At 43.0% G+C, this 18,300-nt stretch overlaps 1 protein-coding gene across 2 annotated transcripts; it reads right to left on the bottom strand.

Moving 5' to 3' along the window:
• Positions 1-520: 520 nt before the first annotated feature.
• On the bottom strand, positions 521-18,198 carry tasorb (transcription activation suppressor b). 2 transcript variants are annotated; one of them, XM_032576542.1, is made up of 23 exons: positions 17,773-18,198; positions 16,235-16,380; positions 16,025-16,117; positions 15,086-15,158; positions 14,804-14,895; positions 14,582-14,716; positions 14,379-14,503; positions 14,236-14,267; positions 13,867-13,972; positions 13,553-13,656; positions 13,320-13,429; positions 12,330-12,402; positions 12,135-12,209; positions 11,037-11,882; positions 8,962-9,272; positions 8,772-8,874; positions 7,346-8,175; positions 5,713-5,835; positions 5,345-5,504; positions 4,270-4,378; positions 3,549-3,727; positions 2,411-2,545; positions 521-2,288 (listed from the first exon to the last, which is right to left on the bottom strand). In XM_032576542.1, the coding sequence occupies exons 1-23, from the start codon at positions 18,074-18,076 to the stop codon at positions 1,045-1,047; spliced, it is 5,508 nt and encodes a 1,835-aa protein (XP_032432433.1). In that variant the 5' UTR covers positions 18,077-18,198; the 3' UTR covers positions 521-1,044. The 2 variants fall into 2 exon arrangements, with proteins under 2 accessions (XP_032432433.1, XP_032432440.1); XM_032576549.1 differs by having other exon boundaries at positions 521-2,285.
• Between the last annotated feature and the right edge of the window lie 102 nt (positions 18,199-18,300).

The following is an 18,300-nucleotide window of genomic DNA, read 5'->3' as shown; positions in this document are numbered from 1 at the left end:
GGTGGATTTACCAGCAGCTGCCTTAATGGTTTAAATAGAATTTTTCTGGTTATAGTTATTCTGGTACTGACAACACACTGCCAGAAATGGGCGGAGGTTTCTTACATTTAGGGGGAAATGGCTCCCTCTGGTGTTTATTTCTATAAAACACGAGATCGAGTGAGGCGATCAAAGGCCCGCCCCACTCCTCCCGTCCTTACTGGACAAACGTCAACCATCGTAATTACTCTTTCAGTGGTGATGGGGTTGAGCCAGGAGCACTCAGCATGGAGTCTCAAAGCGTTTAAGTGCTGCACTTCTAACAAACTGCTCAACACACAGCTCACACTGCAGGAGAATATGTATCTGGTAAGGTGCCTTTATATGTTAAGAAATGTTCACCTCACCATTCAAAGGTTTTTGTATCAGAAAAATCATTTTCTAAATCCCATTTAAGCCTAGTTTTTACAGTTTGCTTCAATTTTAAGTTAATTTCTAAATAAAACCCACATTTTTGAGTGAAATGACAATGAGACGGGAGGTGTTTTTCTTTTTTTTAATGGTTTGATTGACACCGTCAAACCCATCACACAAACAGGATTTGAAATGTTTTGTTTTTAATAGAATTTTGGACAAACAAATGTCAAATAAAAAAACAAACAAAACAAAAACCGCAAAAGTGAGATTCAATTCACTTCATTTTGTTTTTCTTTAAAAAAATACCAGCTGTTTCCCCCTTTGTTCAGAAACCGTTTCAAAAACCAGAATTAACAGAAATAGTGTGGTCAATTCTGAGAAGCTAGAAGGCCATAAACATTTGTTGGCAAATATAAATATAGTGGTTTGAACGGGGTCTCAAATAGATCACACGGAAAGAGTGTACAGACAGTTTTCACAACAGTAGGACACCTGGCACTGCCTGTATCAACTTTTATCAATGTAGAAAACCAGAATTAATATTTATTGATTTAAATCAATGCTTTTATGACAAGGAAATATATACATTCAGCCAGTTCTGTCTCTGGTTTATGCTGTTTGCATTGCCCCTTTCATCCAGATGATTGTCTATTCAGGGGCGTAGTTGTGAGTGTATGTGTAGTCTGTGTAGTAATTCTGTGGCCCACCCCTACCTGATGGGTAACCCCAAGGGCAGGGCCCAGTTCCACTCCCATCCCCTAGTTCCTGTCCTCGTCCTGCCCGAGGCCAGATTCCTACCGGAGGGACCCCTCTGCCTCTGAAGCCCCCTAAATGACCAGGAACCAAGGCCCCCCGCATAGGTCCGTGCTCCATATGTCCAGGAATGCCACCTATACTGCCATAACCCAAACCCCCCACTGGATGTTGAGGAAGCTTAGGTCTGGGTACAGAGCCCCCTCTGGTGGCCACTGGGAGAATGCCCACTGGAGTTCCAAGGCTTTCGGCGCCGTTCCCCTGAGTCCTACACCCCTGGGCGCCAGGTGTGCTTCCCACAGGGATCTCACCTGTTTTTGGGACACCGCTTGGGTCCGCTGACCTGGATGTTACAGCACCCTGGCTGCAAGCAGTCTCACAGGCACTCATCCCCGTCGAACCCCAAATGCTTTCCCCAGATCCACTGAGTATCCTGTCGTGCTGCGTGGGGGTCCCACTAGCATTTTTAGGAATGGCCCCCATGAACCCGGGCTGGGCCGTGTCACTGTGGTCTTTATAAGGTAGGGCGCTGACGAGCAGAGAGGCGCCGGCAGAGACCGCTCCGCAGGCATCTGACCCATATGGCTGCCCCTGCCTCATGAAGGGAGGAGGAGGCGGAGGTTTGACTTCTAAGGGCAGGGAAGCCAGGTTTGCGAGAGGTCCTGCCATGGCCATGACGGGCGGAGTCGGAAGTGCGGGAGCGGTGGTGGTTGGGGGGCGGTACTCTTGCTCCTGGGTGCCGCTACAGGGCGAGGCGGGATAAGCTGGAGATGCAACATAGCTGGAGGAACCGCTGTAGGATGACCAGGAAGCAGAGGGGCACAGGAAACTCTGGTGGGTGTTGACAGGAAAACCTCCTGGTGACAAGCTGCCGATGTCTGAGCAGGCCAAGCCGATCTGGTTGGTAGCTTTGAACTGGGAGATGGCCGTTTTGAGAGAGTTGGATTCGAGTGCCGACGTTCTGTCAGGGGTTGTCGGCAGGTCTGGGAGTGGAGGGCGAAAGTCTTCCTTCTCCAACTGAGGCAGCAGCTCAGGCTTATTAGCCTCAACCTGTTCTAGGGGATCAGACATGGTTGGTGGCTCGCCATCATCGGAGTCTAATGACATGTCCTCCGCCTCCACACACTCATCATTCACTACTGGGAGAACAGGGGAGGGCAGAGAGAGAGGGAGAAACATAAAGCCGTGAAGGAATGAAAATAAATTAGGAAAACTGGGATCTGTTTTTTTTGTGCTTAATGTTCCTGTTGATGATACTCACCAGTGGAAGGTGGTGTAGGAAGCTCATTCTGATTAATGGATCCAATCAGACTGTGGAAACCGCTCATAACATCGTCGATGCTCGCAATCACTATTCCGTTTCTAGAGTACTGCAGGAACATTTCGAATGGCCTCTCTGTTCAAACACGAAATTAAAAGAATCCACATTTGTTTTGAGTGAATCTTCTGACACTAGAAAAAAGATCAAAACTAGAGATGCACCAAACAGGCCCTTTCTGTCCTGTTTTCATGAAGGTCTGACCTTCTGACTCCAATTATTTTCCTAAGAACTAAAACACACAAAAGAAAAATTGCTACAGGTTTTAGGATAGAGGTAGAAATATTACATACCACAGAAATGGAGAAATATAATATACATATATGTCGCAAAGATAATCTGAATTTAAATAAACTAAAAATAAAGAGCACAAAATTACATACAGTTGGCTGACGTCTTGCAAACAATTTAACCTAACAACTATCAAACAGCTTTTTGCATGTTTGCTCTGGTATTTTGACGTTCATCTTTATTAATGAGACCTTGATGAGTCTGAGGTTGGAAGGCCTCCCCCACCCACTTCCTAATCTCTAGCTCCCTCTACTGGGACTCTTGCTGGATCACTCCACAAATGTTAGCATTACTTTAAATGAGAGGAAACATGTTGGTGATTTTAAAAGATTACATTAAACCTGACAAAGTATGATTAATTTTGTTGTTGTACAAAGAATGTAACTTTTGGACATACTTAACTAAAGCAGGAATCTTGTCATTATACTTCAAATACGTTTGAAGATTAGTATACTTAACCAAATACTTTATGAACTCGATAAAACTATTGTCAGTCAGATACATTGAACAGTACATTGTGCTGCATGTCTGAAAAGTACCTAAATCAAATAAATTATCTTCATGCTGTCAATAACTTATTTATTAAGTGCTGATGGATAAATGGGGGGGAAGGAACTTCATGTGACTCAGTCTTAGCTTTGATGAATTTAAGGAATAAAGGGAGAAATTAAAAAAATCTTTATTTGACTTTTGATCAGACCACTGATGACCATCGATCAGTTGGTTGATTTCCAAACTCTGGCTGGGGAGTTGGAAACAAAATGATGAGAGCAGAAAAAGGTTGTGATACCTGTGAGGAAGATCAGGTGCCGCTGTTGTGTGTGCTGAGCTTGGAGCTTGATGAGGCATTCCAGATCCGGAGCCTGACGGGACTGAGTGTCACACTCATGATACGGGAGGAACTCCACCAGGTGCTTCTTCTGGTAAGTTGTTAAAAGGTTCAAGAGGCCCATGGCATTGGTGTTTAGCCTTAAAGAGACAGAACAGTCCATAAGAAACCACAGGGATGGACAATCCTTTCAAAGATCAACAGTTAACAAGAGTCGGTACCAAAGCACAATATCCTGTTTTTCTATCAACTCGTTTATCAAGACATTACACTGAAACTTAAGAATTGGAACATTTTCATGAAGCTCAATTAATGTTCAAGGTTGAAAACATTATGGTTACAAAAGGTGTCTAAAAGTTGTTATGAATAAGTATGAACCGGAGGAAAAGTGTTTCTTTGTATCTCTGCAAAGATCCAAATTGCTACTGAAGAAAATTCTTAGTTCCTGAAACAGGTGGGTGTAAATTATAGAGCTTGATGTTTTGTTGTGAATATGAGAATTACTTTGCTAAATGGAGAAAATGCAAGCAAAAAAAATGGCAAGGATAATTGTTATCTTTGTTCTGTCACTCTGGGTTAGTATTGAGTCGTTTCCCTTCAGTGACAAATAGACCAAAGGGGGGAGGAATCGAAAAAGGCAGAGTTGTGTGATCTGATTGCCACTGCTGTGGTTCATACTGACCTGCCCAGCTCTTTAAGCTTCTTCTGGGACTTGCAGTGAACCTTCCACTGCCAGGGATGTTCAGGAGTGCTCTGTTCCTCCAAGAACTTGAGCAGCCCTTGCAAACGATCTACACAGAGCAAGTAAAGACATCAGCATTCATTAGTGTCATTGCTATAAACTTTTCTTTAGCTTTAATTTCCCATCTGAACAGCTTTTCACTGAACAGACAATCCCTGCAGACTGAAACACAACAAACCCAGCAGGTAGTACAGATCTAAAGCTACCCATGGCAACTATTGCCTTGGAAACTTATATAGCAGTAACAGCACATTTTCTGATGCATGGCATCCTGCATGTTTGTTCTGAATCATGAAAATGAATAATATTGACACTTGTCTAGACATAAATGAGTGGCAGCAGAGACGCGACATATTGCTAAGAAGAATTTAGTTTTAGCTACAGATGAGGTAAGAGATCGTTGACTCACTTTGAATAATGTCAGCAGTATTTTGTTAATAATAGGCAAAGGACATGAAATTTTAATTATGTCCAAAATATTTATTGAGAGTGTATCATTTGTGCATGGGTGTCGTGAAAATTTATTTATATTCCCATTGTGGCCGTGGAAGCTGTAATCGAATCATGAACTAAAAATTCTCAGCCCAAATGCAAACTGATCACTTCCAGCCTAATAAGAAGTTTGCTTTACAGAAAATATCTACACATAAAATCTTACATTTCAAACTTGATCAAAAGCAATTACTTTACTGTGTCATTTACAAAATGGGTGCCAATAAACAACATCTAAGGAGTCCCGGGATGTAATGCTTGGTTACAAACATTTGTGGCGCCCAAAACCAGCTGCCTTCATTTCTTCTAAATTGATTTCAAAAAGTCCATGCTGGCTGCAGCTGAAGCTCTGATGAAGTAATTACACACTGTTTTATTTGATACAGCCTTTCATACAAACATGGACAAATGAGAGTGGTGTACTTGGTCAAGTAAATGTCATAACAGAGTCCAAACATTAACAAATCCAGCCTCAATGTTCTGATTCTGCTTCTTTTTTCCTGTTATTAAAAGTCAGACCCACCCTGCGTGATGAGATCAGGGTTCAGGACGAACTCGTCAGACACCATGAAGCCCCCCGACACAAACAGTTCGTTGTACGTGTGGTTCTTCACGTCGTCCAGAGAGTCCACTCCAGCAAAGCTCACTGAGGGCAGCTTCTTTAGGGACACCAGAGCTGGAATCTGCAGTGGGATGAGTCATGTTCATTTTCAGAATAATGCGAAAATAAATATCACGCAGCTTTCACCGCTTTAGACTGTAATGTCATCGTCATGGATGTTTGCTCCAGGAGCTTTACTGTGTGTTTACGTTTAGGCGCAAGTATTGCAGTGAACACAGAGATAAAGACTGGAAGTGGAAGACAAGCAGCATGAGGAGAAGCTACTGAACCTTGTGCACATGTGCAGCGATGTCCTCGTTCCTGATGATGATGAGGAGCTTGTCCAAACTTCCACTGTTCTCTAGAAACGTCTGCGGGCTGCACTCGCTATTGCCGAGACTTTTCAAGTACTCCTTTGTGGCAGACAGGAGAGACGTCTTGTTAGAGGCAGAAAGACAAAATGACTGTTCTTCTCTGTTACACCTTCAACAAGGAGTGACAGATACACAAAGTACAGCACTGAGACAGGAAAACGGGAAGAATCCTGCCTGTGCTTCAGACATTTGCACATCATTTGTAAACATCTGCGTGTGCAGACTGCAGCAGAGGCTCAGGATTTAATTAAAATATGTATATTTATGCAAACATTGCAGCAATTAAATCAGGAATGCAACTAAAATCATCTGGAGATTTTTTTCTTAGGAAATAAAAAAAAGGTGTATAGTTAGAAATTGTAATTTAAAAACTCTTGAGATCAGCTTTTTTCTTTTTTTTTTTTAAGTCTAACCAGTGAAATGCAACAAATTATCACAGAATCTGAGTCTAATTAGAAAAATAACAGTTAAGTCTATCTGGAAAAAACTCCTAAAGAAAGTACAAAGCTGATTGATCCTGTAGAAAACTCATTAACTAGTCAACTGTATCTATGATGTCATTAAACGCAACGTTTTGCATTTTGATAGGAGCAACCGGAAGATGTCCCACTATTTCAGTCTACAAACACACCAATCAATGGTATACGTTACTAAAAATCTGATTAAAGTTAAGGACATATAGTGTGCTGCATAAATGGTGATAATCTTCATAAAATAAATACAGGGCTGAAATGATTAACCAAATTTATAGTGATGTATGAATTAAAATAATCTAATATAGTATTTGATTGTCAACTGGCAGACTCAATAAAACCAATTCACTGAAAGAACACCAAACTCAGAACAGTAATTAAAGCAAAAATCTAAAAAAAAAAAAAAAGTATAGAAAAACATTTTGCATTTAAGATAAAAAAAACCTTTTCTATGAACAAGTTCTACCCAGAACTCCACACGTTGTACAGTCAATCAGGGAGGGCTGTGCTCTTCACATGTTGCTCTTTAGAAATACATATTTTTAGCTCCAAATGAATACTTTGCTAAAAAGGCATATGTGGGTGTGCTGTGGTGGCGCAGGGGATAGCGCGACCCACGTTTGGAGGCTTTGAGTCCTCGACGCGGCCGTCGTGGGTTTGATTCCCGTACCCGGCGACATTTGCCGCATGTCTTCCCCCTTTCCTGTCAGCCTACTTTCATATAAGGGACACTAGAGCCCACAAAAGACCCCCTGGAGGGGAGGACAAAAAAAAAATGGGGGCATATGTGACTAAATGTAAAATCTGCAGCAGTTTCCATTTTTTAAATCTGATTATTCATCAGAATAAGAGATTGAATAATTGATAAAATAGTCATTAGTTGCAGCCCTAATCAATATACTTCTATATTTATGTTTTACCGGTAGAGGGAAAAATATAAATGATAACAATCAGCAGCTCAGCACTAACAGAAAATCTGTATCAGGCAAAGACAGCCTGATTGGTGCATCTCCAACTGTAATAATAATGTAAAATGCAGAATCCCCTCATCAGTGAAAAGTTCCTCCAGCTTGTACCTTAATCTCCTTGCAGATGGTGCCGTCCTCGCCTTCTTCCCCAGAGTAGATGTAAAATTTAACCGTGTTTTTCGTCACGTCCTTGAAGATCTCCACCAGGCTGGTGAAAACCTCGGGTTTGAGCTGCCCGATGAGGCTCCCGCTGAGCAGGGTTGACCCGCCGTCCAGAGCAGCGCTGGCGGACTGGGCATTTGATTCAGGAGAGTCTGCTGTGGCATGAGAGGGGGAGTAAAGCCCTCCGCCCAGGTCTGGAGAGGAGGCCTCCGTTTTGGCCTTGACGGATGTCGTCTCGTTGCTGACGCAGCTCGTCTTACCGCTGTCGGCCTTTGAAGCGGAGAGCTCCGCTTTCACTTTGGAAGCCTGGACAGCCGTAGGGGGCGGGGTTGTAAGACTAGAAGTCATCACAGGGGGGGCTGGAGCTGTGACCTTGGGGGAAGCAGGTGGAGCGGGGATCAACTTGTCCATCTTTTCGCAGAGCACTTCGACGTGTCCCTCGACAGACACGGGGAGAACGTGGGGGACAACATAGTCCGAGAAGCAGCTGCTGGGCTGCCAACAGTGGCGCAGACACAGGCGCGAGGGAAGCTGTGAGGCATAGCTGATGTGCCGAGTCTGCATGAGGTCTCTGATGTCGGAGGCCAGGCTGTGGATCTCCTGGTTCAGTATGGTGTCAAGGCTGATGGAGGGAAGGAAGGGGACTTCATCTCCAACCAACGCAGCTGCAGAATGTTTCACTTCCAGGGCAGCAGGCGTCTTGGGCTCCTGGCTGGTTTCTGCAGGCAGCGCGGCCTCGGGCTCCGGCTTGGACTCGGCGAGAGGCAGAGGTTTGTCTGCATGAGAGCAGAGAGGAGACTCGTCACGGTAATGCCAGTTTACTTTGACAGCTTCCTAAAGTTTTAATTGGTTACATTTTTCTAGCTTGAGTGATATATATAATTATTTTTCTGAAATTTAGCACCATAAAGGCTTGTTATCCTTAAAATAAAAAACGGGTATATTTTGCCAACAATTGGCTTCAGCATTGATTCTGGTTGCCTTTTTTTGTAAAAGAGTTTGTAAATAAATTGAAGCTGTTATCTGTGGTGTTTCACTATTAAAAAAAATATTCTAAGTGACTTGGGGGAAAAAAACTCAACAGCATTCAAATATGAACCACTGCCTCCTTTGAGATTAACCTATGGCTCTGTTCATTACACCACAAGTTCAACTGAAAGGTCCTGACAGAATAGAAGATTGCATTCAACCTGACAACATTAAGCCCCTGATTCACCTCAATTGGTGTTTAAAAACTTAATGGAAGCCACAGAAGTACACATTTAAGAGGAAACTAAACTGAAGAGCTACAATGGGAAATCTGAACATCTTTATGACTTCTACGATCTGAGAAGGTTAAACGTGAGACTTTTTAGGACCCTCTTTCAATTACCTTCACTGACAGGAATATCACCAGGTATGATGTCTGTGGGCGGAGCTGATTGTATCGGCGAGTCTGAGCTGAATGGAGTTCCAGGACTACAGTCCATGTCCTCCTGAACAGAAAACACAACATGTTCCAGATCCAAAACAAAAACCTTTTAACACTGAAATTCCACTTCAATCAGCTGACTGAAGCTCACCTCGGTGTAGTTTGTCTGTGGAACCGCCTCTATTTGCACCGCAGGGGCCGAGTCGGACAAAATGGACTCCATCATTCCTGAACTGCTGGACGATTCGCCGTGGTTCGCCAGGACAGTCATGGAGCTCTGAGCCATGGCTTTGTTGAGCGTTGCCAAGAGGATTTTGAGGAGGCGCTGCGTCTCATTGGCCGTTGCGGCGTCCGTGTTGCTGCGGTTCCTCAGGTCTGTGTCATAGATGCCCATGCTTTCCATCACCGCCGTCAGGTTGTCTCTCTGTCCGGCCTCATCTCCGATGTCGTCCATCTGGCCAGCTAAACGAAAAAAACAATCAGACTGAATCTGGTTCTGATATTGTGAGCTCAGTAATTATATCATTCAATGCAAACGTGAAGGACAGATGTATAATTATTTTCTTCTGTTGAGAATCTAAACTACACTGCTTGAAAAAGAAAAGAAGAAACACACTGACATCCAAACCCAGCAATAAATAAAATCTGCATACGTAACATAGTAGAATGCATTAAGAACAAAATAGCAAAAAGGATCAATGTATCCCACGGAGATCTGGATTTAGAACTGGACTCAAAATAAAAGTGGGAAATCAGGTCAGAGGCTGAACCAGCTTCAGCAGAAATTCATTAAGCCCAGTCAAAATGAGGCTCAGTAGTGTGTGTGGCCTCCATGTGCCTGTAGGACCTCACTAAAAACACCTGGATGAGCTCCTGATGCGGCGGCCAATGTTCTCCTGAGGGATGTCCTTCCAGACCTGGAGTATAGCATCGGAACGAGACACGATGTACCACATGTGTTCTATTGCACATGTGTAAAACTCATGGCCCCGGGACCAGGTCTGGCCCGCCGTAAGTATTTATCCGTCCCTTAAGACGACGACATAAATACAACTTTCAAGAAAGTGTGCTTAAATATTTGATCAAATCAAAGCCGTTTTATCTGTATGCTGTCAAATTACATTAATATGAAAACATATTCAGTATCTCATATCAAGAGCTACTCATCGAATGAAGAGATAGCTATTAATAAATATTTTAGCAGTTTGTTAAAGGGTAGTTTTATCAATACATGCCGCCATAACCGGCCCTTTGAGGACATTCGTGATTTCGACGTGTCCTCCTGAAATGAAAATGAGTTCGACACTCCTGCTCTGTCGGGATCAGGTGTGGGAAACGAATAAGCCAGTCCATAGCAGCAACGCCTTCATCGTGCAGGAAATGCTGACACACTTCAGCCGCATGAGGCCTGGGAACCCAGGGCCCACCGCACCAGCACATGGGCAGTCTGGCTACTTCTAGCTAGCACACTGGGGGCGGTGAGTCCCTCCAAAGAAATACCCTCTAACACTACCGGTGAAGCTGGAGGATGTTGCAGCCAGCAAAGTGTTCTCCACGCCGTCTCCAGACAGTACTTCTCGTGAACCTTGCACTCATCTGTTTTTGATGTGCCATCTAAGATGAGCTGAGCTACCTGAGCGACTCCGTCTCATGCTGCCTCTAGCTGTGAGCGCGCTGACAACACATAAACACGAGCGAGATGACAGCTGGAAAGGATGAGAAAAGGTCTGTGGTCACCATCTGACAACCACTCCTTGCTAATTGGCTCTTGTTTCCACCTGTGGCCTCTTCCATTTGCACAACAGCAGGTGAAATTAATTCACACAGAGTGTCACTTCCTAACTGGACAAGTTGGTTTCACAGATGTGTAATTGACTTAGAGCTACCTCCACTGAGAAAGCTGTGGAACATTTTGTTTCCTCTTATGTAATTCAGTCCTTTGAATGAAAAAAATAAATAAACTAAATGAACCCAAATCAGTCTCAGCCAGGAAACCCATCTAGGGAGTTCTGCATCTCTAGAAATCATGAATTTTTCAAAAGAATCTGCTAAAAATGCACATCAAGCTTTCAAATTGCTCAGAACTAATCAGGCTGTGCAAACATGCAAATAAAATCTTCAGACCTTCAGAAGATCTGACTTTGAAAGCAGTATGCATAACTACTTGTCAAACAAACTATTAACCCATTAAATTGAAATGAAGCACTTGATTGCCACTTGTCTCACCTCTGCTGGGTTCGCCGTTGCTAAGGTGACCCGTGCGTTGGTGTTTGTTCATCCCTCCACCAGCGTCGCCTTCGAACTTCCTTTTCAGGTTGTTGGCGTCCCAGCTCCCGTCCTTTTCCTGATCCTTGCCCGGTTCCTGCACCAGGTTCTTCTTGTGTAACTGGATCAGCTTCAGCAGCTGTTTCATCTTGTCCTGATCGTATTCGCTCTGAGACAGTCGCGCCTTCTGAGGCTCCATGTGGGGCTTGGGCTGCAGCTGGGCGCCGTTTGAATGCGTCACGTCTTGCCTCCGTTTGGCGCTTTCAGGAGGTACTTTCTCCTGAGGGAGCCTCTCGAGGGAGACCCTCTCTGCCCGGTCCGAGCCTCGGTCTGAGCCTCCCCAGTCTGAAACAGGGCTGTACTCCACTGGGACTGGAAGAGGAGCACAAACAGGAACCGGCACAGGAACAGGTGGGGGTACAGGTGGAGGAACGGAGGCAGGGTTCCTTATTCGTTCAATCGTGTCCCGTGCCTTGCCCAGAGGTAAAAAGTAGTTAGCCGAGTTGTGGACGTACGACCGTAGCACGCCGTCCATGTTGAATTTGGGTCTAGGCACCGAGAGAGGGCTCGCCCTTTCGTCAAAACTGTTTTTGTAGTCGGGCAGAATGAAAGGCCGCACCATTCCCGACTCGATGCGCGTCAGGTAATCTGTGGCTTGCCGTTCCACCCCGAGACTGAGCTCCTTGCCCGGGTTTGGACGCAGCTTAAACAAGGCATAATGTAGTGCAGGTATAAAAGGCTCCACAGTGGACAGGAAGGCCGGCTGGGGCTCCACCGTCAGCGGCTCTGGCTCCAACAGCCTCGAAGCTGCAACAGAGGAGCGGATGTCAGGGTCAGTGGCCGACTCAGCTTTACCAGCTGCACCTTAGAAAAGCTGAAAAGGTTAAGCCATTAAAGTCTCTACATCTTCTTCATAAACGGAAAGAAAAGTTTCCCAGAAAAATGTCACAATTACATAAAGAACATTAATACATAAATGTTATGCTATGAGCTACATAAAAGCTCATCGCACAACACCCTGGTTGTTCACAGGCCACGTTAACAGAGAATTTGACTTACAATACTTCACAACCATCCTGGACTCCTGAAAGATGAATAATGCTTGTAGCTTCTTCTCCATCCGCCCCCGCCGCTCTGGGAAGCAAACAGCAGCTTTTTAAAAGCCGATCCCTCACCGACGGCAACAAGTAGGTGGTTCGACTGACAGAGATTTATCAGAGAAAAGGAGGAAAGTACAGAAAATCTTTCCGGTACCTTTTGACTCAACCATCTGAGCAGAGGACAACAGGAAGAGGAAGCCCCTGTCAAGCAAGGACTTCACCAGCACCTGGACACAATGAGCAGATCATTATGTTAGACATGCCTGTTTTCATATAAAATAATGAACACAGTAATGCCATCATTTATTTTATTAATTCAAACCCAAGAGGAACAAATGCATTTTTCTATCTGAACATTGGTTATAATAAAGTCATGTTTAAAAATGCACCAATCAGATTTTTAAAAGCTAGTTCTGATTTTGACTTTTCTTGGAAAACTGACGAAACAATCCCGGATTGGTTGACTCCTTTCCAAGGACAACCCAGAAACCCACTCTGTTCTTAACAAATGCAAAAAACTAACATTCAGCATGAAGAAAAATAATATTCCCAGGTACCGCATGGATGTGCTACTTTTATATGAAGCAACAAAAAATTAAAAGGCTACAAGATTCTCCCCATTCATGCATGAAAGCAGAAATATCTTATATCAAAATATTTTTTCAACATTAATCTTCAGGAAAAAAAAAAACACTTTTGTAAAATAAAGTCTTAATTTTCTCAACAGAAAACCAGTCATCTCTTGTCAGTGAAAATCTACAGAGATATTTGTAAGTATTGAAAAGAATTACAACACATCCTTATATGACAGAAAACAAGCCCCTAATTTTTTTTAGCAAGCCTCAAAGAATTAAATGATTGGACTTTAGTGTTTCAGATTGGCATCACAAATGTTCTGTTTTGGTCACAACACCAAATTCTCAGTGTATCCATAGTGATTGGTTTGTTTTTAAATTAATGAGAATATGTTTCTTTATGCATTAACAGACTGGGAAAGGTGTATTTTCAGTTTTCATCCATTTTTTAATGAATATTTGAGCAAGTCTGCCTATATCACAGATGACTTGGTGCATTAATAGTTGGTTTATATATTCTGTTGATTGTGTCTCAAATAAAAAGCCTGGGTAACAGATAAACATCTCACCATCCGGTCCCTCTCCAGTTTGTTGATCAGTGCTGCCAGACTGCCGCTGGTTGTTTTACCTTTTCCTTCCACCACCTCAAACAGGCTGCAGGACATCCCACACTTCATCACTGCAGACAAAACGACACACAGCTCATCTATAGTTATTTTTAATTATACAAACCAGATACTGCATTTAAACTAAAGCTCATCTAGTTTTATAACAGATGTAAACGTGTGTGCGCGCTGCTGACCTTCCCGTGATATACTATAGGTGTCCCAGGAAAACAAAAAAGGAGGGATCTTCCTCTTCACCTGATCCAGCTGCATGCCTTGATTCATCTCTAACTTCTCACGCCTGCAGAGAACAGTAACCGCTCAGCGATGCATAACTGATTCCTCATGTTGCACAGACATCTGTGCAACATGTCTGTGCACAGATTTTTTAACTTTAAAAAATGTTAAAGTTTTTTAACATTTCTTTTTTTCCTCACATCTATTAATATGTGCAGTGTTAAAGTTCAGCTGAAAGAGGCTTTAATGATTAACAGAGAAAAGGAATACTTGCAGCTTGAAAGGAAGGTAGGGACGTGAAAAGGACCGTAAGCAAACTGGGAATAACTCCTGGCCCTTGTTCACCAGCGGGCCATTCCACACAGTGTAGCAGCTCTTCCCTGCAACACCAGCAGGTCAAACAGTCAGAAATGAAACAAAAACCACATGACCATAAAGCTGTGGGTAAGTATACCGCTAAAAACCACACTAATCATTTTTTTGTTTGTTTTTTTTTTTTTGCACTAGATGTTGAACCCAACTTCACAATCATTAAACATGTTTTTCTTTTAAGATTCATTGGGAGATTTAGATGTAAAACTGCTGTACAGCTGAACAGGAAAAATGGGAAATATGGAGTAAATAAAAAAAATTTAAAAAATACCTCTACTTGCTTCAGGAGAAATAGTGTTGAACCTGTTCAAAAGAGAATCTGGATGTTTATATATAGAAACAGATATTAAACAAGCCAAGCAAGCTTCCTAGACATGTTTGCGGGGCGTCACCATTTCCTGCAGGATAACGTACCTGTGTGCAGTCATAGGAGACGCTGCAACCTCCTTGCCTTTGTACTGAAAGGAAACCACGGCATAGGGGCACACGTGCCTGGGCCGTGGTTTGATCTCATCGAATGCAAACTCGAAAAAATATTGCTGCAAAACACGCAGTTTTAGAGAAGCTAAAATGATTACAGAAAATAAAAGCGTATAAAAACATGAGCTGGCATTTACCTGCGTGAGCTCAAAAGCTCTATATGACAGCAAAGACGTGACCCTGTTGGCACTTTTGGACAAGTGACAGTCGAACTTGGGTGAAAGTTCGATGGCGTTCTTAGGCATGTTCTCATGGATGTGCTTTATTCGTCCCTGAGAATTAAAACAGAACGACAGGCTAGAAGTTTCTCATGTTAAATGAAGAACGAGAAAAACAACACAAAATGACGACGGGCTTACCCTCATGACTTTAAAGATGATCATATCTCCAAACGAACCCACTTCCAAAGGATTTATTTGTAATAAATCAGAGTATTTAGAGAGATAAATGCCTATATTGGAAGTAAAAAACAAACAAACTACATTACCACAAAACATTGGAAAAATAACAGACGTCATGTATTTCTTTTTGTTTCTACTGACACAGATCTGTGATGTTGCATTTCGAAAACAGCTACTGAAACATTTCAAGTACTCAAGCACATTTTATCTTAAACGATAACGTAAAACAGAAGAGCTTACCCACGGATGAATTTCCTAATGTTGTAATCCTGCAGTGTCCTACTGACAATCCTTTCTCACAGATCCACTGAAGCTGGGTGGAAAAACAAGACAACACTTAGAAAGTTTTTATTTAACTGACGAATATCTGTTTAATTGGACCGATTTTATTTTAGATTTCTAGATAAAACGGATCTGTTCGTAAGTGGACATTTATTTTTAAATCTGACTACAAATTCACATGATTTTTTTGGGACCATCTCCAAATTTAAGACCTTTATAAATTATGCTTAAAAAACCCTGAATAGGTTAAATTAATAATGTCGTAACTCAATAACTTACACTGGCTTACACGCTCATTGTTTTTGGCTTTGGTATGCAACTATATTATTTCTGGCCTCATGTTACCAAACAGGACAATTTACACAGCAACCTACATTGTAACCATCATAACGGTTATCAACACATTTTTGCCAACACTGATATCTGTAAAATATGAACTGTTCAGAAGAAGATGGCAGTGGATAAGGCAACAAGAATGTTATGATTTTTCCATTTTCAATTCCCTAAAAAAACAACAAGCCAGTTTTATGTACAGATTATTTGCAGGTGTGTGGGACAGAGGCGTTTGGTAAACGACATCATGAGTCTTATAGTTTTTAATCACAGCAGAACGGTGGCATAATATCTTAGTCAGAAGTACACCTCTGAGAATGAATGATCCCTGTCTGCACACCTCAGGTTATCAGGTTATCACAGCAAATCAATCAATTGAAGAAGCAAAGGAAACACAAATTTAAGATGTAAATGAATGAAAATTAAGATTTAAGATGATAAATCTGGACATATGGGATGATTTTTAAGGCCCAAAACTGATATGTAAGACTTTGCATTTCCAGAAGAAATCAAACACCTCAAACTTTTCAAACCACTGGATTGTAGCTTTCAAAGCAAACTAACCTTGGATTTGTCTGGAAAAAGGAAGCAGTACGACTCAGCAAGCTCTTGATCGGTTCGCCCCTCCTGCTTCATTTCTCTCCGCTTCTCAATGAACTGACAGCAAAAATGAGGCAAAAAGTTCAATAACACCCAGCAAACTGAATCTCTTAAAAACGATGCACCTGCAAGCAGCGATTTCCAGTTTTTAGGCGAATGAGGACTTGGACCAACCTCCTTCTCCAGCAGCTCGTTGTGAATCAGCCTGGCCTTACAGTAGGAGAAGCTCCCGCGTGACGATGCGTCCAAGTAAAAGGAGGAGATGATCTTCACAAGGTCCTCGAACTCCCGACTGTCGGGCGGCAAAAACTGGTACAGACCTGCATACAGATGTTCACAAGTGAATCAGTGCAATAGTAAGCTGTACCGGCAAGCATGTTAGAATACACAAAACAAACAGAACATGAGCTGAAAATCGATACAAGCCGTGGACATTTAAAGTAGCAAAATTCTATTCAACTGGCCAAATTTGTTTTTGCAGTGTGACTGTATTACATTTTTGACATAAAATAACATCAACTATTAAATCCAAGGACTCCTTTATGGTTTTAATTCAAAATATTGTGCAGATCTGACAAACCGGGCAGCAAAACAAATAGTATAAATCTGTTCTTTATGGTAAATTGTAAAATCTATTATTCTGCATGGTTTACACCGCAAGTCAAATATTAATTTGTGTTCAGCAAACTAATCTCATCAAGAGGAGTAGAGTTAGAGATTAAAAAAAAATTAAAAATCTCCAACTCACCCTCCAACTGTTTCATACTAACATGCAACAGTTACTATGAAACAACTGCATTTATAACCTTACACCAGCCTGAATAGGCACACTATATCAATTCAAGTGCAAGCAAACACTTTTAGCCCCAATGCCTCTATCTGTGGGGTAACAGGTCATACAAAACCCTCATTACATGGAAAAAAAAGATGAAGACAAGCTCACACTGTACACCAGCTTTGCATTTAAGCTCTAGGATGTACATGGTTTTATTTTAAAGGGGGAGATATTACAAGAGCAGAATCTAAAGTGACTTAACGCTAACGAATTCTTCTAAACTTCTGTATTTATAAACATTTGTTGGCGTTTAAAGAAAGTTCACACTTTTCTGTGTGGACTTCCACATTTCAAAAGGATGAGGGCCATCACTGGAAGCTGCATGTACAGGCTAATGAACAGAGGGATGCTGTGATGAAGTGCTTAGAAAGAGGGATGCTCTGTTATCAGAGTTGGGGTGAATTAAGGGGAGTCTGGCTTTGAAATGGGTTTGGGTTGACTCGTGGGATGGATTAAGCCATGCCCTTCAGTGAGGTCAAAGAGACACCCTCATGTCGTCAGGTGATTGCTGCAACACATTCGCGCTGAAGCACACATTCAGGCGGACCATGGTCCCCGGAAAAGCTGCAGAACCCAAACAACGTTTGCTTTCAGATGGTCAGTCCTCAGATGCTCAGCTTCCAGGCGCAACACTGCTGCCCGCTGGTAATCTGAGCCTTACCCACCAATGCTAGCGTTATGTCTGCAAACAGTGCTACACCAACCACTGCTACCCGTGTGTAATCTAATGTGAACTGAGTAAATTGGACGAATCCTTTCAGTACAATTCAATAAACATGGGGAACCCGGCAGCTAGCTAGCAGGCTAACAGCATGCAGGAGTTAGAATTATGAAAGCAGGACAGGCTCCGTTCAAAACAGCAGCGATATGGCAACACCTTTCCGTTCTCTCGTCTTCCTCGGAATCTGGAAATTTTTCCGTGGCAGCTCTTCGCTCGATCTCTGAGCCGGCAAGGGAGACCTGCTGGAGCTCCGGGCGTCCGCCAGCACGCTCCTCCGCCGTTCTGGGGCTTCTTGTATAGGCATTACACCGTCTCTGCATCCAGGCTGATCGCCATTTTGGTTGGCTGTGGCCGAAGTGGCGGCTGAATTCTTGTCGGCTTCGCCGCCCTCCGGGAGTGGCTCGCCAGTCTCCGCGCATTCTGAGTCCGCCTTTCCCGCAGCCTTGGGGTTCAGGGCCATTTTGGGGCAGCGTGCGCTCGGTAAAGGCTTTGTAGCTCTGACGATTGCGACGCCGCTTTCCACACACTTGCCTCTTCACCCAGCCTCCGCCATTGTAAAAATGACGTTCACGTTCTTCTCCACCACTGCAAAACGTTGCCGTCACTGTTTACATGCCAGAAAATCCACACCCCCTACCGGCCAGAGGGGGCAGTGCAATAAATGATGTTTTGAGAAGCACGAGT

This window comes from Xiphophorus hellerii, chromosome 1 (genome assembly GCF_003331165.1).
Source record: "Xiphophorus hellerii strain 12219 chromosome 1, Xiphophorus_hellerii-4.1, whole genome shotgun sequence".
Lineage (NCBI taxonomy): Eukaryota > Metazoa > Chordata > Actinopteri > Cyprinodontiformes > Poeciliidae > Xiphophorus > Xiphophorus hellerii.
Note: the sequence above shows the minus strand (reverse complement) of the source record. Positions and strands in the feature narration are given on the sequence as shown.

What these genes read in the sequence shown, in the direction of transcription:
- tasorb (XM_032576542.1), bottom strand. Translation starts at nt 18,076, where the DNA reads ATGGCCCTGAACCCCAAGGCTGCGGGAAAGGCGGACTCAGAATGCGCG. An exon ending in TCTCCTATGACTGCACACAG is followed by an intron (nt 14,268 to 14,378) that starts GTACGTTATCCT and finishes TCTTTTGAACAG; the next exon opens with GTTCAACACTATTTCTCCTG. An exon ending in AAGCTTAAAGAGCTGGGCAG is followed by an intron (nt 3,728 to 4,269) that starts GTCAGTATGAAC and finishes TGTCTCTTTAAG; the next exon opens with GCTAAACACCAATGCCATGG.